At 36.6% G+C, this 26146-nt stretch overlaps 1 protein-coding gene across 29 annotated transcripts in view; it reads right to left on the bottom strand.

Moving 5' to 3' along the window:
• Positions 1 to 26146, bottom strand: part of ELAVL2 (ELAV like RNA binding protein 2) — a 151731-nt gene that overhangs the window by 23462 nt on the left and 102123 nt on the right. For all 29 annotated transcript variants that reach the window (XM_025044289.1, XM_025044294.1, XM_025044296.1 and 26 more), the window contains one exon: positions 17187 to 17290. In XM_025044289.1, coding sequence (XP_024900057.1) covers positions 17187 to 17290 — 104 coding nt within the window. The remainder of the gene's footprint in view (positions 1 to 17186; positions 17291 to 26146) is intronic.

Below are 26146 nucleotides of genomic sequence, written 5' to 3'. Positions count from 1 at the left end.
GCACACATCAAGTAAACACTCAAATTCCTGCTCAGTGAATATATTCCACAGCCTCCTGCTGGGGCTATTTCTGAAGTACCTCTCAGGCAAGATGATTAGAAGGTGTGATGCTTGTCCAAACAATCTGGCTTTTTATACTTCATTGGAAATAATACAAGTTAAACTGGCTTACAGAAAAAATAGATGTACTCATCCAATTCTTTGAAAGCCATTCTCCAGTAATGGCTTAAAGGTTCTTTCGAGATTCTGAAACTTGATCAGATGCAATCTCCAACAAAAGCCACACTATCGAGATACCTGTCACAACTTACCTCCAAAAATAAACAAAATAGAATTTACGTAGTATTTGAACATCTAATGTATCTACGGCACTGTCAACAGATTAAAATGCTGAGTTAGAAAGTTAAATTTAAGGAAGGAGAACACACCACCTGGTACATGTAAACTGGAGCTGTTTAAGAATAACAACCAACTAGTACTGCTTGGTAATGTGTGGAAAAAGACAAACGTTCTCAACAAGCCAATTCTGGTGAGTTCCTCTCCTAGGGCTTTCATGTACTTCTTTATCTAAGGTTTGGGAGAGAGAGTGAGAAAGAAAATCTATGAAAGAGACAGATGATAGACAAAGACATAGGCTGATGGACTTATACAGAAAATCTAAAAGGATAACAGTAGTTATATCTTCATTTAATATAGAAAAGGAAAAGCAGCAGGTAAGTCCTTTATGCGTCTTTCATTTGATCATCTTCAATGCATAGTAACGCCTACCAGAAAGTGACAGAATTTCACTTAAATTTGTGAATTTTTCCATCTTTGAGCATATTTCTTATAAACGATATATAGACACTTCCTCATTCAGAATTTAGAAATAAAGCATAAATATTCTGTGAGGTTCTCTGAAGACAAAGATGCCTGCCCTCAGAGAGCAGACTACAAACGAGAAAAAGATAGCTTGCAGTGAAAAATAAGTGCTTTTATGGCCAAATCAAACTTGGTAAATAATAACAGTGATTTAGAGCAGTATAAAGGCAGAGAATGACCCAAAGCAACAGATAAGAATGAGATTCAAAGATAAAGAGCCCAGTTGAACCGAAATAAAATTTTCTATAAGACAATGACAACATCGGAATAGTGAGATGGGGCACACTCTAGAGCCCTTAAACTTGAGGGTGAAGCTTTTATGAGTAGGGGAGTGACAACATACAAAAATGTGTATGTCATATGCCTTTTATAAAATGGAGATAATCTTCTCATCATATGCTAGGTGAGGAGAACAGTTAAAATCAGTGTGGCAACAGAAAAGCTAATTTAAATACCATCTACAATAATTTTCCTTTTGTTCTATAACTAGATGAAAAACTGCTTTGGTACAATGTTTATTTAGATATCCAAGTCTTCTTTGACCTACTTATACATATAGTAATAAAAACACAATGATCCTATCTCTGTGTGAACACTAAATACTCCAGAGAAAAATTTCATCTTGGTATCATTTGTAAATATCTTAAATGAGTCTCATAGGTCATCATGGATTTTTACCAAACAAGGCAGATATAGGTCCATGAATTAATGAATAAAATCTTCATAAAATTCATCCCTATAGTTCCTTCTTATAAATTAGTTCTTCACTAAAAATGGATGAATGTAAAGTAAAGGTCTAGGTTTAATCAAATTTTTCTACCAATCATTTATGTAGACAGTTATTACTTAATAAAATAAGTGTATTTTATAGTTTTCAGATATAAGTTTCCTCTAAAAAGTACATGTCACATAAAGGCCTCCTGGCGCCTTTGGATGAGACATTCCTTCATGTGTTAATACCATTCTTCTTTCTCTGCCCGATAAAACCTATTTTTTTTAAATCCTATCACCTTTAAAACTATCACAGAAGCCTCTAAACAGTCAGTGACATATCCACTTGCACTGTACTCTTCATTCACTTATCACACATCCAAATAATGATCATTTAAGTGCTATCTCCCGTAGTACATAATGACATCAAGGACACCACCACATCTTGTCGTACTTTAGCACTATTCCAACATTTAGCAAAGCTGACTCATATATACTAGGCACTCAAAATGCTTGCAGAATTAAGAAATTTTTTAATTCCTCACAGATATTCCCTGTCCAAGACTGTATAATCATGATTGTGCAGTCTTAAAAACCAATTAGCAATGAAATGTTTTTTCAGTATTAGGTTTGTTATCTTTGCCCTTTTGAGGGAGATGGGAGAAAGGGAAAGGTAAAAAAGAACATGTATGACAGACATAAATCACTTTTAAAGCATATGATCTTCCCTACAAACTTAAATACTGGCCATTGGTCTAAATATGGCTCCATATAATGTAATAAGGCCCAAACGAGATGGGACTCTTGAAGATGAAATAATCAGTTCTACTAAACTTTTAGTGAACTTAAAAAAATTATTCATCAAACTTCCAAATGAAAATTTCTAGCAATCTTTCTCTTTTAAACAAAGGATATTTTATTTCCACAAAAGATATTTTATTTCCACAATCACACCTATTACAAATGTAAAACATTCTTCAACACATGCTTACATGGGCATATCTGATTTTATTGCACTTCACTTTATTGTGCTTCGCAGATATTGCATTTTTTTCCCCCACAAATTGAAGGCAAGACCCTCTTCCAGCAAAATGACTACTACTAATTTTATTGCAATGGTCTGGAACCAAACCCACACCTCCGAGGTGTGCCTGCATCACAAATAAACTACAATAGCCAAGAGTCAGTGTTTTCAGGTCTGACTTGACCCACCTGTCAGGTACCTAGTATGTACGTGTTTATGTGTATGTATATATACATAAGAGCACAAAAACATTAGGAAACCAACTCTTTCAAGGGTAGTCTGTCTGGTAAGCCTCAATCGGTACAAATTATACACTATTAAAAAAAAAATAAAAAGGGCAGTAACAAGAAATACTTTGGTTTGCCCATGGCATGCATTATATCATAAAAAGAAAAAGGGGCAATAAAAATGTTATAAGCCCTCCCCAGAGCCAAAGAAAGTTTTGCCTACACATATTTTATGAACCTGACATAAGTTATACAACTATAAAAATTTTATTCAACAGATAATTTTTTTTAAAAACACTGAAATATTACTAAATGTTTTATAACTTCAAACCTACCAAGATACTTTTCTCTCAACATGATTAGACCTTAGAGAATAATCACAGGGAACGCTTTTGTAAATGAACTGATTTGTAGGACTAAAAGTCTCATTCAAAGACAATCCCTCATTCTCCAAATATCTATTAGACACCTGAGCTACATATTCCCCCAAACAGCTTTAACAAAAAGTAATTACTGTATTCCTAAAGGCTTTTGTATGACAGCTCTGAAGATTTTACTGAGTTTTTAAGGAAAACACCAACAAACTTAACTGGACACAACGAAGAGACCATATCATTCACTGCCATTCACAGAACTACAGAAATTTAAAGAACAGTAGTAAGGAGAGAATAATCACCTTTACCTCTGTTGCAAGACAGTACTCTCCTGCTTCAGATGTGTGGAAGCACCTCACTTTACCTTCAGAATCCATTCCTGCAGTATTTAATTACACTGTCGGGAGCACAGAATTGTCTGGCACTGTGCCCTTTCTCTGGGTCTTGCTGATTGATAGCATCAATAACATTCACTGGCTGTAATTAAACCGCCAAATAGTATCCCCTTTGCCACTTGGTAGATCAATGTTCTTTAATACTCAGAGAACAAAGTACAAAGGTGAGAGGGGTGTTCTTAGCCCTCACCTTCACAGTTCATTTGACTTTGTGCACCAGAAAAGTTTGCAGACAATGCATATTTCACAATTCCCCCAAGACACTGGTTAATTTAGAAAAACTAAGGAAAATCCTGCCAGTTGGTGATGATTACTTAATAACCCATTTTTGCAAATTTGAGCAGAACAGAGACAGTCTAAGCCATTTGGCAATACCATACGCAGCTTTCACATAGTTTAAGGCAAAATTCAGATTATAAATCAAAAGATTTATAAATTAAGGTGGCATACAGTAAATTTAAAAAATATATAACATGCTATGTGGGGGAATTCTTAAGAAAATAGAGCAAATTCCTACTTATTCAAATCCTGACTATAAAGTTCAAATATCCAGGTACTTCTACGGAGGGGTATGGTTAGAAACCTATAAATACGAGTTAGATTTTAATTGCATTGTAAAAGCGACTTCCATAATCTAAGGATCCACAAGCATCTTGGATCATATCATTCAACTTCCAATCTCTACACTACAAAACAGCCATTTTAAATAAGTGGGCCCCAGAAGAACTATACTGCAAATTCCCCATTCTCAGAATTGAATATTAAATGATGGTTTATGTAATTGCAATGCTAAAAGTATTTAATGACATTCAAATGCTCTACAAATGAAAAAATTGTGTGTGTGTGTGTGTGTATTACTTTTTAGGTAAATCCAGTATTATATTTATTAAAAATACATCTGTTAATCATAAACATTCCAGATCGTTTATGATAGACCCCACAAACGAAAATCTTATTTACATATACATTCGTTTTGAAATAAGCACCCCAGACCTACTCAAATGCAAATCATTAAGGTCCACTAAACAATGGTTCTCAGATCAGACAGACCATCACCTGTTAAGAATTACCTGCAACTGCTGTTAAAATACAATTTCCTTGGCTTCACTCTACTGATAATAGGATACAGTAAGTCTTGCCTGGGGTCCAGAAATCTGCATTTTATCAACTACCCTACCCCACTGTTTCTGATAAATATTAGCTCTGGCAGTCCCTTAGGTAGAGGAATTCAAACGGGTAATCTTCAAATTCTGAGGAGAATTTGGGTTCCCTGGAGAGCTCATAAAAATTACAGATGACAAGCTTTCCTCCTTGCCATCCATCAATGTTGGTTTCTTGGTTTCCAAACGAGTAAGACAATTTCACAGGTATTTTCGAAATGAAGTATGTGTGAATATAAATCACCAACAAATACAGCAATATAAAAGTAAAACAAAGCTCATAAAACCCATTCAAAGGTATAGTCAGACTGGCTGGATGTGGCTCAGATGGATTAGGGAACATACCAGCTTGGCCCATCTCTGCAAGAGGCTGCTGTGCTCCATTCTTTGAGGTTAGAGCTTTCTAGGCATGTGAACAGGATCGTTTGGGTAAAGCAAGCAGGAACTGTTGAATTTCTAAATAGTTATTTAACAAAATCTTTGGAAATGAAAGCTTTTTCTGAATTATCTGTTTCTAGGACCAGGCTCTGCTTTTCCTTGCCCTTCCCGCTACTCACCGGAAGGTCACTACAAGATTCATTAGCAACCCCAGAACCTATGCAGGAAGGATTAAATTTCTCATTCCTGTGGGAGAAGGTAACCTTATACTAATTGACCACAAAACAGATCACATTAGCATGACTTTTTTTTTTTTTTCAAAATCCACTTCTCTGTAAGATAACTATAGCAATTTGATAAGGTAACTACAGTAATTTTTTAAATATCCGACAAAATTAAACCAAAGAACTAAATATTGTGACTACTTCAGAGCAAAAGTAGCTTTTTAATTCCTCCCCAACTAGATTTCTAAAATACAAATTTAATATTAAAAAAAATGAAAAACAATTGAATATTCTTGATCTCTCTCTCTGAAAGTAACAGGTTAGCACAAATATTTCCTACCTCCAGATATCAAGCAAAAACGTTTCACAATAACTGTGTAGCCTGGTACCATCTCCACCATTTTATAAATGAGAAAAGTAGACCAAGAGCACAAGAGCAGAACTCAAATCCAGGACTTGTGACTGAATCCTAACACAACATTCAAAGGAGTTTGTCACAGAAACGGGGGCGGGGAGGCAGACAAGCAGCAGATTTCCTGCATTGTTTTCAAAATATGTATAGCCCTCTCCCTTGCCCAGGAAACTTCCTGAAGTAAAAGCTCCACAAGTAATTCTGATGTAGTACTAAAGGCAATGATGGGAAAATCTGGCAGAGGCAGGAGTTAAGAGAAAATGGACCACATGTGCTTTTCTAAAGAGACCACAACAAATGTAGAGAGACAAATACACTTTTCTGTTATTTTTAAACTAGCACCTAGGACTTGCAAGAACCTGCCAAAAAAAAAAAAAAAAAAATTCTTAAAGAATGTGAAGTCTCCTATAAAAACAGATTCAGAAAGTTACTATAATAACTCTTTTATTGTCAAATTACCACTGAAATACTTGACTCAATGTTAACTCACCTATCTGCTAAATATGATCTCCAGATACCAGTTTTATTCTCAAACTGGAAGTCTAGCTGTCTCAGGTGCTCAGCCTAAAAGGCAGCAGAGTTTTTCCACCACGAGGCACAGCCCCCCTCCCTCACACCTAAGAGATCTGATTCAGAAAGTCTCAAGACACTAAAAGCCCTAAATTAAGGTCTCCAAGAGAATGGTTTGTTTATACTGGTATTTACAACCTGGTTCTAAACAAAACACTTGAATATAGAGAATGTGAGATGGAAACAAACAAACAAAAAACAATAAAAGCTACAAGCATTGGCCAACATGATATTTTATTTCTGGTCCCAGTAGTAGTTAGCTATATCATTTTTTTTTTCAAATAAATTTATTTAAATTAGTTTCGAGTCTACAGTATATTGGTTAGACAGCTATATTGTTCATAAAATGATCCCCCCAACTGCTCCCTCCCTCCTCTGGCCCTCCACTTAGCCATCATATTAATGCTAACTGCAATCCCTCCCCATAGCTATATCGTTTTTCGAACAAGTCCCTTAACCTGAGCTTCATTTTATTGATGAAAGGGAGTATTTGCCTACAAGAGACCACTGTTTTTTCATGAATCCAGACAAGGATAAGAGTCCTATAAAAATATTACAAAGGCAAATAGAGCAAAGAATTACGGAACACTTCTTCATAAGTTAGTGCACCTATTTTATTTACTTTACCTCTCAAGCCAGCTTGGTAGAACAGACTGAAGCCACCAAACTGACCTAGTACTACTTCTCCTGAGTCATAAATGAAAGACAAGCCCTATCCTACTCCTAAATAGTAGTAGAAAAGTTAAGCAGACAGGTGCTAACAGAGCCCTGCAGAAATGCCTCTGCTGATGCACTTTTATCAAACAGAAAGGAAAGGGGGGAAGCATGCTTGGGTAATAAAGTGATCTATAAACTCCCTCCTAAGAAAAGATGAATTCTGTCAACTGCTGAGACTGTCTCCCACCACCATCCTCCATGGCTCAGAAGCAGGGATGGACAGGAAATAAGCTAGGACACTGCCTCCGGAAATCTTCCTCTGTACCATTCTCTCTGTGCAGGCTCAGCCTCTGCTCTAACCACCGTGGAAAAACACAGAAAAGCTGTCCAGAGAATGCTCAGTTACTGTCCTCTGGGAATTTTCAAATGTCTAATTCCCACTTTAGTGGGAGCTTGAAAGGAACAAGAATAACACAACAGGCTTGAATTTGAAATGACCAAGTTATGGACCCCGTGAGGCCACCCAACCACACTCTCTAGACCACCCTAGATGAGTAACAACCTCTGGGGCTTTTTGTGTTTAAAAATATATATATCAAAGCTGACGATGGAGCAGTCTAAAACTCATGATGCGGGCATTATATGAATAACACATTACTCAAAAACAACCTGTTATTCCTCATTTCAAATAAAAACTATATAAAATGAACTTATAATAGACATAAGAATTTTATTTAAATGCATTGAATAGTTTCTGATACTCAGATGTAGCAATATACTGTTAAAACTTAGCACATAGCTCTAAAAAAACTCCAGGCCATGAGTTAAAAATGAAGGTACAAAAGCATGCACTCAGTCTGTATTTTTAAAAGGGCAAAGAAATTGCTAACTCAGTTTCCATTTTTGCCTCCACTCCCGGCATATACCTTTTAAACTTTTCTGTCCCTCCACAAACAGTGATCTGACCAGCTAAATAACAACTGAGGCAAATTTCTCAAAAGGTGTCAGTTAATTTGAGGTCTGTCCTTCAGACTATTACTTCCCAATTTTCCACATCTGGTCAAGGTAAAGTTAAGTGATGTCCTATATACAAGTTCTGAAATGAAGGGTACTATATAAATGTGTAAAGCCCACATTTCTATAAGTATCTGCACTTTATACCTTCAAAGAAAATAACATCAGCTACACAGCCAAAGGGACACTAGGGTGACTTGAGATGCTCAGAGAGATCTGGGGTTCAAGTACAAAGCATACTTTCTCCTTCTAATAAATACTCAAGTCCAATCCCATCCTTGCTCTGCTCAGAACTCTGACGGTTCTCTCTCACCTACAATATAAAAGCACGACTCCCTGGCATGGCACATCTACTGCTTATGATCCCTAACTGCTCTTAGGCTCATTTCTGCATTCGTCCCCAACCCTGGCTTTCTGCTTTAGCTAATTCTATGTGGTTTCCTTAACCACATAGTTAAAAAAACCACATAGGAAACTAGAGATAGGAGAACTTTTTATAGTGTTAACATCTATGCCAAACTAAAAACAAACATTAGTGCTTTCACACTTCCCTACAAAAGCATGAACTCTCAGCATTACTGCTACTATAAGACCCATTTATCTCAAACACTCCAGAATGGTGCTGCTGATATTTTAGCAGAGCACCTACCAGGTGGCAAGCTCATGGCCTAGCTTCACGTTCATTCCGCTTCCATGCTCTTTCCTTCTCCATAGTGGGGAGCTGATTTAAGCAGCATCTATAGAATAGTTCCTAATAATCAGAATTTTTATTTAAAAAAAAAAAAAACTTACGACGATAAATAAAAACCAGCTCCACCCCCAATAATTCTGTACCAAAAAGAATGTTGAGCTAGAGAAATGTTTCCCAGCACACATTTTACTGCAGCTGCTAAATTTCAAAAGAGAGAAACAGTTGAAATTATCTCCTCAGGATAGGGTGCTGCATCTAAGACTAACTAACTTATCCTACATAATAAGCTAAGTTCACTAAAAAACAGTTAAACCTTTTCTTAATATGCAATTTGGCAAAGCATGAAAAGTCCTAAAACAAATATTCTCAGTGAATAAATTAATTCATTTCATAGACATAAATGGAAATTTAAACAGTTAAAAGACTGAGATCTTGTCCAAGATCACAGGGCCAGTTAAATTACTTCAGCAATGGCAGGGAGGGTAAGATTTCAGAAATGTAGTTCTATATTTCTCCTTCCTATATTAAAGATAAAGTCCATGCTAAACAGATAAAAAGTCTGCAAAGATAACATTTACTAAGTGAGAAAATGACAGGCTGGTTAGGAAAATGCATAAATTTAACAAAAAAATTAAAAACAATACTGTAGCTTCAAATACAGGTATATTAGCTTTACTTAATTATGCTAACAACTTTAAGGAATAGATATTACTATTTGTAATTAATATTCCAAGCTTCTTTTGACAGAATTTTCCTTATGTGCTTAAATAGTGCCTTAATTATTTTAATAAGAAATTTCATGTTGATGTACATCATTAATTTTTTTTTGCAAATGAGGGATCATTTTACGAACAATATAGATGTCTAACCAATATATTGTATACTTGAAACTAACTTAAATAAATTTAAAATAATATATCATTAATTTTTAATTAAATTGGGGTAACACTGGTTAACATTATATAATTTTCAGGTGTACAAGATTATTAATTTGACATCTGTGTACTATACTGTGTGTTCACCACCCCAACTAGTTTCCTTCTGTTACCCTGTATTTGACTCCCTTTACCCACCTTGCCCTCCCACCACTCTCTTTCCCCTCTGGTAACCACCATACTATTGTCTGTATTTATGAGTTTATTTTTGCTCACTTTGTTAAGTTTGTTTGTTACTTTTTGCTTTATATTCCACATAAGAGTGAAATCATATAGTTTTTATCCCTTTCTGTCTGACTTAGTTCACTTAGCATAATATTCTCAAGAGCATCAATTAATTTTTAAGCAAAGGTAAAATTTAGACTAGTCTATGTCTGAATGATTAAGAAAAAGATATATTTAATCATATCCAAATTTAGGCATCTTTTCTATGCTGGTAGTACTTTCAGACATGATATTTTTTCTTTTTGGAGGTAGGGAAGAGATGGATTCCTAGAGGTAGTATACCTATCAATAATAATAATAATTTCTATTCCTTGAGATAATACCTCCTACCTTCCAGATAAAATAAGCCCATTTTCAAGAATAATTAAACTTCTTAGGCCTGTTGTACAAGAAGGAGAAGTTGGCAGAGATGCCTGAGTCAAAGCATCCATTTCACTGTGTGATATTCACCTATTCACAGTACTTGATGGGGAAAAAAGTCTTTAAGTATTTTTGGAAATGAATGATTTTATTCTGCTAATCATGAATTTAAATCTGATACCATTAACCTATGCAAAAGGTCAAAAGTACTGGCTTTAAGCCATAAATGTGTGATGAGTATTTAGATTTTTATCAATACTGTACTTAACACCCTCTGAAACCAAAATGAGTAGAGAAACAATATGAAGACTGAACATAGTAGTCACAACCACTGACGCCCTGAATAGTCTACAAAACGAAGGGTTCCTACCGGGAACAGAGGGCTCTGAGCAGAACCCTCTCCACTCCCCCTTCCCAGCACACAATTTTTGACATTGATATGAGATTCTTCCCCCTGAATAACTGATTTGTACATGTACTACCTTTTAACTACCCTTGCTAATATCAGAAGTTAAAAACATTGTAATATTCACATTTCATTTACCATCTCAACATTAGAGACAACATGGGCAGGCTTTACCCATCCTGACTACTTCCCATGCAATTCAGAGATGGTGTGATGTCACCAGCAAGGTAAGCTGCTAGGACATCTCCCCAGCCAGGGAAAAAAGTGACCTTTACAATAATCACCTTGAGACTTTAACTTATGAAGGTTACTACCTAAAATACTTTTCTAAACTAGGCAAACACAGTATGTTTTTCTAATTTCTAAGCCATGCTTTATAAAAATTAAAGACTATATGAACTACTTTTTACTCCAAATGCTAAATTATTGTCCAGCATGCTCAAGAGAAAGCATGGCTAACGTTCCAATTAAAAGAATTATCCACAAGAGGATTATAAACGGGAAAGAATGAACTTTGCATGCAAAAATATCAAATATTTAGAAAATCCATCTATTCAAGAGAGTACATTTTGGTGGCTTCTAAGTTCTAGGTCTTATAACTTGCTGTCACAAATTGCCTGGGAAGCATTTAAAATAATAATAATAATAACAACAACAACAACAATAAAAACAGATTCCTCCATCTCACCTTTGAATACTGATCTAATAGGTCTGAAGTGAGTTCCAGAATCTGTACTATTAACTCACTCTCCTTGTGATTCTGATGCGACCAAGTTTGGGAACAACTGCTTTAGGATCTCACAGTGCCTGAGGGACTTTGCTTCACTCATTGCAGAAATACTGAATATTTGTCATTTATTTAACACACCATCTATCTATTGCACAAAAACCTACTGGGCTAATGCTATTAGGAAACCCTAAGAGAAACTGCTAAATAAACTACCTTTCACAGCACTTGATTTACTGTTTCAATACTCCGATAACTAGGAATTTTACCAAATGCATACTAAATGCTAGGTGGCTTAGAACACTTAACAGAAACCTGAACTCAAAGAGTATACAAACACCTGTGTACCTGTATATAATACATATATTAATAAATCTACTGCAGCTTTCTAAAAGAAAGCATAGTGTCATGGCAAAGGTTTTCGTGTGGGTATCAGGAGACACAAATTTGAGCCACAGCTCTATCTTTACCTGCCTGGTCTTAGCTAACCTATATGACCGGTCTCAACTCTTTCACTGGGGGCAGCGAGTAGTGCATAAGTCCAAATTATACATGGATGCCTTCAATCTCCAAACTTCTGTGGTTTCTCATTGTAAAGAGAACATCCTGCAAAGAACAGAGAACCCAACTCAAGCTGGAACAACCCAGTAAGGCAGCAGTTGAAGAAGAGACTTCAGATGGGCTCCAAAAGATGGGATGACCACTAATAAACTGAAATGAGTGGGAAAAGAGAAGCCAAGAACCTGGAGCCACATAAGTATATGTGCAGGGGCTGCTAATAAGATCAACTTGTAAGTGAAGAGCCAGTCTTACTACCATGGAGAACATTAATAAGTTAGTAACATTAACTTTGGGTCACTCCAAAGTTAAGTCAAATGACATGGTGAAAGAATAGAGAAAGATGAGAAAATTTATAGTGAGAAATAACATAAGGAAAGCAAGTGTTTTTTTTAAGATTATCTTCAAACCTTTCTCCAAGATGGACTGAAAGAAGGAAAATAGACTGATTTATAGAACAGTATTCCAGGGAACAAAAAGACTTAAATGCAGCTTCCAAAAGGTACTTAATTCAGTAAACGCAAGGGGGTGGGGGGGGGAACTAGCTCAAGATATATAAGAACACAAAACACATCTAATTGAAAATAGGAAAAAAATACAGAAAGAACAAACAGACAAAAAACTGTACTATGTAGTTTTGGAAAATGATCTGTTTTGCCTCTCAGAGAAATTTGGGCCAAACTGAGAATACCAGCTGCTGATATTTTTATAGCAATTGAATGGGGGCAGGGAAAGAAGTAGCCTGCTGTTTATCCACTGCCATCCCCTCAACCATGATTTCAGAAAATCAGAAGTAGCAGATGTCACAGTGTAAAAGTCGCAAGGCATTACTGTCCTTTCTTCCATGTATTCTGCCCAGGCAGCTGGGCCCTGAAGAGAAGGCTGAGCAATAAACAGTGAGGAAGCAGCTGTCATCAAATAGTCTCCTTGTAGGCCGTAGAAATTTATTCTGTGCCAACTTGTTTCACCTGCATTTCTACTTTCTTGTGGACCTTATGTCAAAAGAACTGACTTATAGCAAAAGAACTAACTCATGAGAATAAAATAAAGGTGGTTATTTCTAGAACAGAGAAAAGGGTATGTCCTAGAATGAGCCATCCCAACCACCTATTCCAATTTCTTCTTAACAGCAAGCCAGGATTTTAAAACTATATAAATTAGCAGCAATCCAGGAAATCACTTTAAGTTGGGGAGGCCCATAAAAATCTGCAGTAGGACAGAGAACACACAAAACAATCTGAAGGTAACTGGATAATGAATGTCTTTTTTTTAATAAGAACACTTAGTTATTAATTAATAGTACTATTAAAAGGTTAACCTATGAAACAAAAAGTATGCAGAGAGAGACTGGGGGGAAAATGACATGAATGATAGAGGCCTTTGTTCATCCTTCTTGTGACCAAATCAAAGTTGTGACAGAAACATGGAGCAAACAGCAAGCAAAGTCACCTAGGACCTAGATGAACAGAAGCACTACAACTAGAGAGAGAAATAAATCACCCTGCAACAGTAGAAGGTAGCAGGGGGTGAAGATGTGAGGCTGCCAAGTCCCAAGTGGCTGAGTGGGACAGAGGCTACAGCAGCGGCAGCTGCAGACACCTCTTAAAGGGGTCCTGTCCACAAGTAGACTTTTGCGGTGACGGACCTGCTCGCTCTGAACACCAGAGCCCAGTCAGCTGCTCGGGGGACACCAGGGACTTACAGGGGACCCTGAATTGTTGGAGTGAGGGCCAGAGGCAAGGCTCTCTCCCGGGCAGAAGTGCCGGCAGTATCCATTGTTCTTCTACTGAGCCCTCCCCACTCCCTGCATGCAGACTCAGCACCACCACAGCTGAGACATCATCAAACTGGGTAACAGAGGTCACTCTGCCCAGAGTATTCCCTGAAACTCTGTCTCCCCCAACTCGCAACCACACCCAAGCCAGTTGTGTCCTCAGGAATCCAGTGCGCCTTGCTGAGCAGAGACTCACACTGGTGACAGCTGGCCTCAGCTTCTGGTGTGGCCTCTTGAGGCAACTATAAGCACAGCATCTATGGATTGCTTGCTGAATCTTAACAGGTGGCCCCAGAGGGGCTAAAGTTGGCATGCAGCTGAACCTCTCTCAAGACTATGCCACTGGGCACCTACTACACAAATAAGACCACACTAATAAGACCAGGAGACTTAGGAGATTTGCTTAGTACACGGAAACAGACACAGAAACACGGCCAAAATAGGGAAACAAAGCAGAAACCATATGAGAGAACAGAAGAGAGATCCAGAAATAATAAAGTCAAGCGATCTAACAGATGCAGAGTTCAAAACACTAGTTATAAAGATGCTCAACTAAGGGGAAGAGTAGATGAACTCAGTGAGATCTTTAACAAAGTGATAAAAAAAAAATGAAAATTATAAAAGGGAACCAGTTAGAAATGAAGAACACATTATCCAAGATAAAGAGTATATTAGAAAGAATCAACAGAATGGATAAAGAAGAGGATTGAACCACTGATACAGAGGACACTCAAGCAGAATGGTAAGAAAAAAGCCAAGACTACAATAATAATTTACGGAGCCTATGGGACAAAATTAAATGTAAAAATATCCATCTTATAGGGGTATTGAAAGGAAAACAAGAAGTTGAAGAGTTATTTGAAAAAATGATGGAAAACTTCCCTAACCTGGTGAAGAAATAGACATACAACCCCAGGAAGCTCAGTCTAGCCAAAAAAATGAACCCAAAGAGGCCCACACCAAGACACATTATAATTAAAATGCCAAAGGTTAAATACAAAGAGAGAATCTTAAAAGCAGCAAGAGAAAAAGCGATTAGTTACCTACAAGGGAGCACCCATAAGATTGGCAGCTGATTTCTCAAAAGACACTATGCAGGACAGAAGGGCCTGGCACAAAATACTTGACATGATAAAAACCTAGGATCTACAACCAACCATACTTTACCCAGCAAAGCCATCATTTAGAGTCGAAGGACAGATAAAGAGTTTCCCAGACAAAAATAAGCTAAAGGAATTTATCGACACCAAGCCAGTATTACAGGAAATGTTGGAGGGACTTCTTTAAGAAGAAAAAACATGTATCAAAAACATGAATAAAGAATGATAATAACTACTACATTCCTATCCACAAGTACTTCAAAGAATTAAGATCTCCAACATAAAGATAAGGTGGCTGAATGGTTAAGAAAACAAGACCCCTAGATATGCTACCTACAAGAGACTCACTTCATATTAAAAGACACACATAGACTAAAAGGAAGGGGATGGAAAAGATATTGCCTTGATAGACCTAGAGGATGTTGGACTGAATGAAATAAGTCAGGTAGAGAAAGACAAATATCACATGATTTTACGTACATGTGGAATCTAAAGAACAAAATCAACAACAATAACAACAAAAAAAATGGAAATAAACTCATAGATACAGAGAATATTTTGAGGTCTACTAGATGGGAGGGGGTTGCAGGGATGGTGAAAAAGGGCAAAGGGATCAAGAAGTACATGGATAGTTACAAAACAGACAGGGAGATATAAAGCGGAGATATAAAGCATAGCAGAAGGAAAATAATTAACAATGTAATAAATATGTAAGGAGAAGAAGGGTACTAGATTTAGTGGGGTGATCAGTATGCCAGCTATAATTTTAAAAAACTCACTGAATTGTACAGTGTAAATACAAACAACTAATTGTCTATTATATTTTAATAAAGCTGGGGGAAAAAAGTATGCAGAGAAGTATAAACAATTAGAAAAAATCATTCCAGACTGAAAAACCATGTCAAAGCAAACTTAGACTGTATGATAAATCTTATTTTTTTCCTCAAACTTTGATAGCATAGTAACCAATTCATTTTCTGACTAAAGGCTGAACCTTTTCATAGGACATTTTCTCCATCAAGAACATCTAGAATTCTTGGACATCTTATATCCAAGTATATTTGGAGGCCACCGCATACAGTTTCCTTTAGATAAGATAGAGCTGGGAGGCATCTTTCCTATGCACCAATAAATATAAAGAATGAGATGTCAAAACTACTCAGGGCTAACGGATTACCTGAACTGACAATTCTGAGAAGCAACTTTTAAGCACAAAGATGACACTGCATTTCCAGATACCTAAAAAAATGAGCAGCAACCTTCTAGACAAATTTCTAAGCAAGATGGATGCCACAGTCAGCCTTAACTAACTTCCCCTCACCACTTCAGGCTATAGTCTGAGCTGACTTCTTAAATCAAGGGTGGAAACTAGGTTCCAATTTGAGTCAACTGATTGAGGTTGCCTGAAATACTATTTTGAAAAATATTTGGGAGCCATATCTAAACTCAGTGAGAGAGTGCCATAATTGATTGGCAATATCTGTACAGGACAGGAGAGCAAAAACTGATGGCAGGTGTACTAAGAGTTTGCAAGACGCAACATCCCTTTTATTTTCTAAAGGAAAAAAAAACTTATACTGCAAACTGAATTAACTTCTTATCTAGACAGAATCTACGAAAGAACTTTAAAAATTCACTAAAGCAGAAAAACATCCACAAAATTATTTACAATTTGTCTTGAAAAGAAAAATATAACAGGAAAAATAATCTGTGTGACATGTAAGCTCTTGTAGTCAGTCTCCTCTTAAGCTGAATCTACTGGAAGTCAAACTATCAAACCTCAGCCCAAGGACTATATCCATCCCGCGCGCGCGCGTGCGTGCGTGCGTGTTTGTTTTTAATGACCCAGGAAGTAAGAATCGTTTTCACATTTTTAAGTGATTGGGACAAAATAAAGACTATTTTGTGACACACAAACATTACATGAAATTCAGGTTTCACTGTCAACAAATAAAGTTTTATAGAATCACAGCCACATCTATTAGTTCACATAGTGGCGATGGCTATTTTCAAGCTAAAAGAGCAGAGTTGAGAAGTTGTGATAGAGACTGTATGGCCTGTAAAACCTAACACATTTACTACCCAGCCCTTTCCCTAGAACAAGTGTGCCAATGCCTGTGCTAGGACTGGTCTAAGGTTTACTCAAATTATACAGCAAGCAATTCACTATAAAGGAGATTTAATTCAGTAGGCTTCATAAAGTACTTATCTTAGAAAGTTGCTACTGTCCCTTAGCTAATACAAGAATGATTACATAAGGTATCCTTGAAGGAAGTCACACATCATGTAACAAAACAATTCCGCTATGTCTCCTACAAAATGAATTAAGGAAAAAACTGCACACAGACCATAATTTACAATGTTCTGTAAGTAGATGTAAAAAAAAAAAAAAAATTAACATACTTTTATTGTTTTGGTTTGAAGTCTCAATCCATTCAGGGTGTTGATAGCTTTCTCTGCATCCTTTGGGTCAATGTAGTTCACAAAGCCATATCCCAAGCTCTGCCCTAATGAAAGGGAAGGGTAAAAAGGCATATATGCATTAGTTCGACACTGCTGACAACAGAGATTCTCTTTCATTTTGGCATATGGTCTTGTCATTAAACGTATTTTCTCAACAGTAAAAAGAAGTCTACATTAATTCTTCTAGGTATATACATGTGGTCTTTTTCATCTCCCATCTACTATATTTGCAAGTTTAAACATCAGTTAGAACTCAGCAAGCTGTGCCGTTTAAAAAAACCACACATTCCAAAAGAGTTCCAACATACAGGTCTTGCCTGAGCCATTGAGCCCAGCAGCAAGCCAACAGTCAGCTTCGGAAACAGTGGGTGCAGATCTCCACCGAGCTGCTGAGTGGGCTTCATGGACACAGATTTTTCAGCTTCAGTTTCCTTATCAATAAAATGGGAAAGCAGTAAGCATCAACCAAGAACCTGTCCGTGTTCTGTTTGCTGCACCCTGACAAATGTACAGCCTTTACCAAGTACAATTATTTCAGAGTCTAGAATGATGAAGAATCACGTATATGTATGTGTGTGAGTGTGTGTGTGTGTGTGTGTGTGTGTTAGTGTGTGTATATATAGGTGTTTTCATATATATGTATTGTACATTTATTTTAGAGAGTTTCTTTAAATAAACTGAATCCAATTTTCTTAAAGGGGTCTGATGACATAGATGAGGAATACAGAGAAATGTGAACACACAGATTTACACTAAGGATACCCAAGTTAATGAGAACATCAGAGAAAGGAAGGAAAAAAGCATAAACAAAAGTAACAAAACAGGAAATTTTTGGAGTAAGAGTTGCTTCAAAATAAGACTTTTGTTGTTGCTTCTTCTTATCATATGAGCCCTCTCACCCCTGGCTCAATGTCCCAACTCTCAAAAAGTAGGAAGTAACAAGAGGCTAGAATCAATGAAATCCACATATAAGTAGAACCAATCCTAAAGGTCTCAATTTTTTTAACTAAGGGCAAGTTTCTCAGTTTGAAAAGATGAGAAACACTATAGAGTAGGGGCAAAAATGGACATAAAAATGGTTTAGCTTACTAAAGTCAAACCAAACTAACTAAGGACTTTCTGGAAGATGCCCAGTAAAGATTCAAATGCTTTTTATAAAATACCACTTTTGTATCAATTTCAAAGCGAAGTGAGGGATTTTTTTCTTTTAAGGAGCACCTTAGGTCCAAGTGGTTATGAATACAGGTATTTACAACAGACACTCCGGTTATTCTAATGTGGTTCCTTATAACTATACAAAATTAAAAAGAGAGAAGGGGCTAAATACAGTACCTAATAATCATGAAAACTTGTATTATGGAGACCACGATCATTATTTGTGATAATCATTGCTAACGTACGCCCTCTTATCAAATTGTACTTTTTCCTGTTTTTAAAAAAGATGAGGGTGAGCTAAAATTAACTCAATTCATTATTTTTTCTCGCACAACTCATATTTTGTTTTACTTATGGTTCTATCTTTTAAGAGTTACAGGTGAAACTATTGTATTTTTAAGCATTCAGCTTTTTACTAATTTGACAAACATTTATCACATCTCTATTGCATGCACAGTGCCCTCTTATGAAATGTGCTGCAATTCTATTATTGAATAGGGTTCAAACTGGCTGAACATAAAAATATCTGCTCAAGGAAGTAGTTTATGATGAAAAGAATATAGACTTTGGAGAAAGACACATAGAAGTTGCAATCTTGGCTGTGCCATTTGCTCACTGTGTGACTTTGAAGAAGGTACTTAACCTCTGAGTCATAACTTCCTTAATTTCTAAAATCAAGATAATAATTCCTAGCAAATGAGGTTGCTGTGACAGTGATTAGCACATTTGCTACTGATGGAAGTAGATCATTCTGGTCAAAAAATAAAGTTAGGAAAAATAATGTATATCTACTGTATGTTAAGGAGTATAAGTATAGTCATTTAAAATTAAATCAGGAAGATGCTACAAATATAATGGGGAAAGGAAAGGCAAGCCAAACATTGTGTAGTTTTGTCAAACTGCTATTCCATAACAAAAATAAATCAAATTATCAATTTAACAGCATTGAGACTCCATTTCTCCTATCTACTGGTACTACCCTACACTTGGATTTCAAGCAGCTTCTAACCACAGTATTTTCTCAACTTTGGTTGTACACTGAAATCATCTACAAAGTTAAAAAAAAAAAAAAAAAACTGACACCTAAGACCCATTCCCAAAACTTTTTATTTTATTGGTCTATTACAAAGCACTATACTAGGTTTTTTAAATCCTAATATGCAGGCAACATTGAGAATCACAGTTTTAATAGTGAGAGATAATCCAGGACTACAAATGAGGCTTCTGGGAGCCCTGAGAAGGACCAAGTGCTGATGCTCTGGGCATGTGAAGTGACTCTGCAGGGAAGACAGCCTTTTACCAATGCATTTTTAAAATATAAGTGGGCGTATTTCTTCTAAAATCTTCAAGTCATCCATCACCTTAGAGAAACAGTTTATTAGCTCTCTGAGGTCACTCTTGAACACAGCAGTGCCTGCTGGAGTTGGTCACTGGGTAAAGCGAAAGCCTGTCCTGCCAGTTTCTGCTTAGTTCTCTCCCATGCTGGCCTCTGAGCTCTTATTTCCAACACACTGTCAGCACTCAAAAGCTTGCTAAATGAGTAAATGAGAAGCATAATGGTATTATGTACTTAACCAAAGGTATTATCAACATCAGATGGCCCATGCATTCAGTGGACCTTTGACCTGATCCCCTCAAGCAGTCATGGCTAGCTATAATAAAGATGAGTTAGCCAAATTTCTATTACTATTATCCTAAGCAAAATAATATGAAAGGGTATCTCTGCTAAAAGCCTGCATTCCCAAATCCACTGTCATAGATGCATTAAAATGCTGGCACTGGAACACAAAGGAGTTAGGAACCTCATAGCTTTTCATTTTAAAGTGAATTAGTCAAGTCAGCAAATATTTATTGGGTGCTTAAAATAAATAAAAATATAGATGATAGCAAGATAGGCAAGACTCTCCCCATTCTCACTAAATTTAAATTTTAGTTTAAATTTAGCCTCACATGAATCATGTGAGATACTTATATTCTTCTTCTGCAAGGGAGAAATATATGTTAAGGTAAGCAAGGTCAATCAGCTTCTTCAAACAAAAAAAAAGGAGGCAGGAAATAGTGGTCAGAACTTGAGTCCATGATTCTCAAATGTCATTCTCCACTCAATTCAAACTAGGTTATATCTGAACCCAGGACATCGTCAATATGCCTGAAGTATAATGTCAACAGGTATTTTCTAACAGTGTTGTTTTAAGACAGTTGCCCACTGTCTCAAATTCTTGTACTTCTTGGGCAAATATCATTTTCACTATATTTGAAAGGCTATGCTGTTATTCATTCCATGACAAAGTAAATTGCATCTTATATAGTGCCTATTTCAAGTTATTATAAGTGAGTGCAGATTTTTAAAAAATAAACAGTGGCAAGTCAAACATCAATAAAAAATATGTAGCCTGGATCCACTTTTCCCCCATTCCTGTATTCACCAGCTAGTAACAGTCATAAATCACCAGGGAAGGCTTGGAAATCAAGCCTCATTTATCCATATCATCCAAATCTATTTTTCAAATCGTTCTGAATTTAGAATGTGCATATTGACCAAGAATCATTTCTTTAAAAAAAAATGTATAAAGCTCTACATTTAAATTCCAAATATAACCATTATGGAAATCAACATGATTAAAAAGAAAATTCTGAAAATGGCAAAGCTAAGGCGCACGCGCACGCACACACACACACTTTAAAACAAATAAATTCTGTCTTTAGAAGCTAAAAAATCCTTCTGGTAACTGAATATCAAGAATAAGGCCAACACTACTTGTCTCCACAAACTACCTATAGTCACCATTAGGGATTGTGGAACCATTAATCCAAGCCTTGGTCTTAACGGCCAAGACAGAGATTCGTAACTTCGCTATAGAGCAAGCTATCCAAATGTGCAGCCTAAGCCCTTCATGCAGGTACTGAAAATTCCAGGTGGACACTGGCCTTCAGCACATGTATCCTGTATACCATGTGTATGAATGCCTTTTATTTTGCATCCTCTTTTTTAATCTAACATATTTGCTGCAGAAAATAACTTCTTCATGAGAGAGAGAAAAATCACTTAAAACTGCTCTTGGCATAAAGAAAAGTTATAAACAGGCTTAGAACCACAGCCGAGTGATCTTAAAGCACAGAGCTACAACACTTCATAGGCCTCTGAATGGGACTAAGGCCCAGTGAAGTCACAGGAGGGTTGGAGCAGGAAGAGCAAAACAGGAAGAGAACCCATGTAGTGGATAAAGGGCTAGTGGAAAACAGGGTAAACTCCAATTTATCCCAAACTGTGTGTAATTCAAAGCAGCAGCCATTCCCTTGCCACCTACATTGCTTTTAATAGCACACTTTAATTAAAATTTTAATTGCATATTTTAATTAAAAATATACAATCTTCTGGACCCATTTAATTCAAAGGTCACTTTATTTAGCCTTACTATTTCAAATTACTACCAATGTTCAGAATATCAAGTTACCCTCTCAGGTTTAAAGGTAAAGGCAACAGACTACCATAATTCTTGATTACAAACCTGGTACAATAATTTAATTTTATTCAAACAATATTAAGTGAAATCCCTCTCAATATGGAATTGTGGAAAATAAAATTCTGTATTAAAAAAAAAGGTCACACTATATATTTCTCATCTATACTTAGTATTCGTTTGTTCAACAATTACAGAAAATACTTTTTCCTAGTCCCTCAGGATATAGCAAAGAGACAAAAAGTTCCTCTTCATAAAACTTATGTCCTGGTAGAGGGGCTAAAAGAAGCAGAAAGATGGGGGAGGGGAGTGAGGGGTCAGGGCTGGTGTTTAAATATAGTGGTCAGGGTGGGTTTCATTCTGAAGATAACATCTGATCCAAGACTTGAAGGAAGGAGCTCATAGTTTAATAGGGAATCTGCAAGTAAACTTATTTCAGTGAAAGTTCTGCCATGTAGGTATCACCTCTTGCCAGGTCTATCAACTAAGTCTGCCCCTCCTCCCACCCCCTCCGCATTAGCACAGATCCTCACGTATTATTCTAACCTAGATTACTGTTACAATATCCTAACCCATTGCTCCTTCCCTAGACTCCTGTTAACTCCAAAACCAGTCATTCTCCACCACCATGTTGTCCAGGTGATCTTCCTAAAAACAAATCCGATTGTGCTCTGATCATCAACATCTCCTTGCTTACGTCCGCTACCCCTACACACATACCCTAAAATGCATTCAGTTCCCTGTGTCTGGAACACACATCTCAAACTGGCCAATTCTCACATATCCTTCGAGACTTTCTCTGAGACCACTTCTTGCCCTAATTTGCCCACTCCTAATGCACAGTGTTTCCTGTTCTTTCTAGTCTTTCCACAGCCCTTATGTTACACGTTTAACAAATTAGTACATCTATGAGTATTAAGTCAATTTGGATGCCTCGCCCTTTTGAGCAAGGACAAACTGAGCATAGTTTTAGACAGAAGACCCTATCACAGATTATGAACTACATGTTCACTGAATGAATGAATGAATGAATGAATGAACAATCAAGCTAATGAACGAACAAGAGCAAGGTTTAGAAGAGAGGCGCCCTTATAAACATGCTCCCCATGGCCCTACATTGTACCAGATGGATTACAGAACAAAGGGAGACAAGATGCTCAAATGTTAGTGTTCTGTCTTTAAAAGGGAATGATGTGAGATTTTTTAAAATAGTTCATGTAAAATTTTTCATATGAAAATTTTCTACAAATACCATTTAAATGAAATCTCAATTTTAAAAAAATAATGTCATCTAGAGTAATTTGATAGATTTACATAAATCTGTTTCACAATTCCGTAAGTATGAATTATGGGATGTCAGCATATAATTTTGTTGAAAGTGCTTTCTCTCTAACATAATTAAGTCTGCCAAGACTATTCAGGTACAAGTCAAATAAAATGCAGAGTGAATTCTGTAAAAACCTGGTAGTTGAATCAACAATAAAAGGTGACTGCACTGATTGATGTGTATCTATTATTTCATTTGGAGCCATAGTAATGTTTTATGAAATAAAAAAAGGACAAAAGCGGTATGAATCTTTTTTGAAATCATACAGTTTGTAGGAACAGGTCACTATAGACCTCTCTGACAAGCAAAAGTATTTTGCAACCTAAGGGTCTAATAATGTAACATTGGGGTGGGGGATGCGCAAACTGAATAGATTCACTGTCTTCAAACATAGTACCTATATAAAACTGTATCCCTTAACAAAAAAAAAGCAAATAATTTCATTTAGAAAAGTAAGTTTTCACTCCAAGAGGGGACAATATCTTTTTAAAGACAGAGCTACTCTTTCCTCTCATTTTAACACCCTTCCTCCCTCCTCTCAAACATATAATAAAGCTGCAAATGTGTTATATTTCTTCAGATGGACTTCTTGTTCCTGGGCACTCATTACGTGTGTCTGTTCAGACAGGCTGTGCACTACAACCCTGGCACCAAAGCAACGTGCACCAGACTTTACAAAGGAGCTTTCTTAATATCTCATATCTGATATGTAACAAAATCATGTGGGTACCACACATCAGGGGAAAGGTCTGAGAAAATCTTAGAAGAACAGAAGAATGCAATCCTCTCTAGTCCTAGTAACATTTCTCTCCAAATTTTAATTCCTGACTTAGCCCAAGTCTCCTCAAATGCAGCATGCCAGATGCATCAGGTCCTTCCATTTAAACATTCAGCTAACTCAGGGCGAGTTTAAACAGGTCCTCTGTGCCACCCTCTAAATGAGGATCAAATTGTGAAGCGATGGACTGGTGAGATTCTACTACTACAGACCAAGCCAACCTCCCTGAAAGCTCAGAGCATTTTTACCAGCTTCCCAAAGGACATTACCAGGGATTATCACAAGGATGGAGAATTCAACCTAGACACTCGCATAATACAGAAAACAGATGGCTCACTCGAAGACTCATCTTCCACCCAAATGCTAATAAAACTGGCCTGAGACTAAATTCCCCAATATTTTAAAGTGGTTTTCAGAACTTCACAGATACATTGAGATATAATACAGAAGAGTTTAAATTGTAACTCCTCTGCTGAAATCAAAGTTGTAAATAGTGATCATTTGGTAAATATTACCTAAACAGCCTAATTCTAGAGAGAGCACCAGGGCATTTTCAAGTTCATTTTAATGGCCATCTCCTTCCTCAGCTTATGTAACTGGTAGAGATCTATTTTCCTATAGTTCACATCCCAGTAATTATGAATCTGCTGGCAATGCAATGTGACCTTGCTTAAGTTGGCAAAACTGTGGGTTCTTAATACATCACAATTTCAGAAAACATTAAGAACTCCCACACGATTCAGTGTTAGGCTATCGAGAACAGCAAAAGCATATTAAATCCTCTAAATTCTTGAATATTGCACATGGGTACTAAGATGTCTGGCATCCAAGACCAGGAAGATGAGGAAAAATGCTCTTTATCTCAAGTGGGAAAATAAACCAATTCATCTAGTATGCACATCTTAGGATAAGACTTTAACTTAGCAGGTTCTCTAGCTTGAGAGAAAGTGAGTTATTGTAGCATCTTAACACCACAGTTAAGACAAAAGCCAGTTATCACTTAGTGATTTAGGTAGGTGCTCTAAAGAAAACTCAGCAGTTCTAACTTCAAACACTGGAGCTGCCCGTGATGAGAGCAAAAGCCAAAAAACTGTCAGTCAGAAAGTCAGACTTCTAAATTTCAAAAAAAGTTAAGGATATCAACTCTGAACTAAGGCAAAATCTACTTTCAGTTAAAGATGTGAGTCTGCTGCAATCTCCTCATTTCTTCATTATAATTAACTCCATATAGATCCCTCCCCAACACACACACACAAAAGGGCTTGCATTACTTGTTTTATCTTGTGCTTACTTAAAAGGCAATGGAGTGGTTCAAGTAAATATCATCTGAGATGAGAGCAAATGAACTATACTCCACAAAAATATTAATGTGGTACAGAGGGATACCAGTTAACAACTGCAGTAGTAAAAAGGACATCTGCTGTCGCTTGCACTACCAGCTGGTATCAATCTACACACACACACACACACACACACACGGAAACCAGTAAGTAGTCCATCAAAAAGCAGCATGGCTTCTTAATGTGTTTCTCTCTCTCTTGTAAGATACCGTTTTTTGTTCAGATATTGCACGAAAAAAATTTAAAGGCCCTAAGCACTATAATTAGCTTAGTGCTCTTTTTGAAACTGTGTCAGTCTTGCAAACCACTGTGAAGCATCCCCTGTTTTGTCCAGAGAATGGGAAACTATCCAAACATACAAATTTGTCAGACTATATAAATCTCACCAGGTCCACATGATAAAAAAATGTTCTTAGAGATTATAAGTTTTCTTCTTGAAGACAGAATGATTTTAAAAAGAAAAAAAAAAAAGTATCTTTCTCACCCAAAAGTTAAAGGTTCACCAGACAAAACCTTTCAATATAAAACCTCAGTAGGTCTACAAGAAAATTCTGTTCCCACGCCTCCCGAATGCTTATATCTAGCTTCCTGGAGGCACACAATACCACTGCCTAATTATAAACTGCTATCAAGCAACTCATGAGCTTTATATTATATACAATCATATTTAATTCCCACAAGAAAGCTCTGTGTAGATACACCTGTACCCATTTTACAGATATAAATATGAAGGTCAAGAGACGGTGATTAACTTGCTCAAAGGCACAGAGCTATCTGGTGAGTGGTAGGTAGGTTTTGAAACCAGGATAGACCTTTTCAAACTCGGTCTTTCCAGCATG

Source organism: Pteropus alecto, unplaced genomic scaffold, assembly GCF_000325575.1.
Source record: "Pteropus alecto unplaced genomic scaffold, ASM32557v1 scaffold222, whole genome shotgun sequence".
Classification (NCBI taxonomy): Eukaryota; Metazoa; Chordata; class Mammalia; order Chiroptera; family Pteropodidae; genus Pteropus; species Pteropus alecto.
The sequence above is the reverse complement of the archived record's forward strand: the minus strand, read 5'-3'. Positions and strand labels throughout refer to the sequence as shown.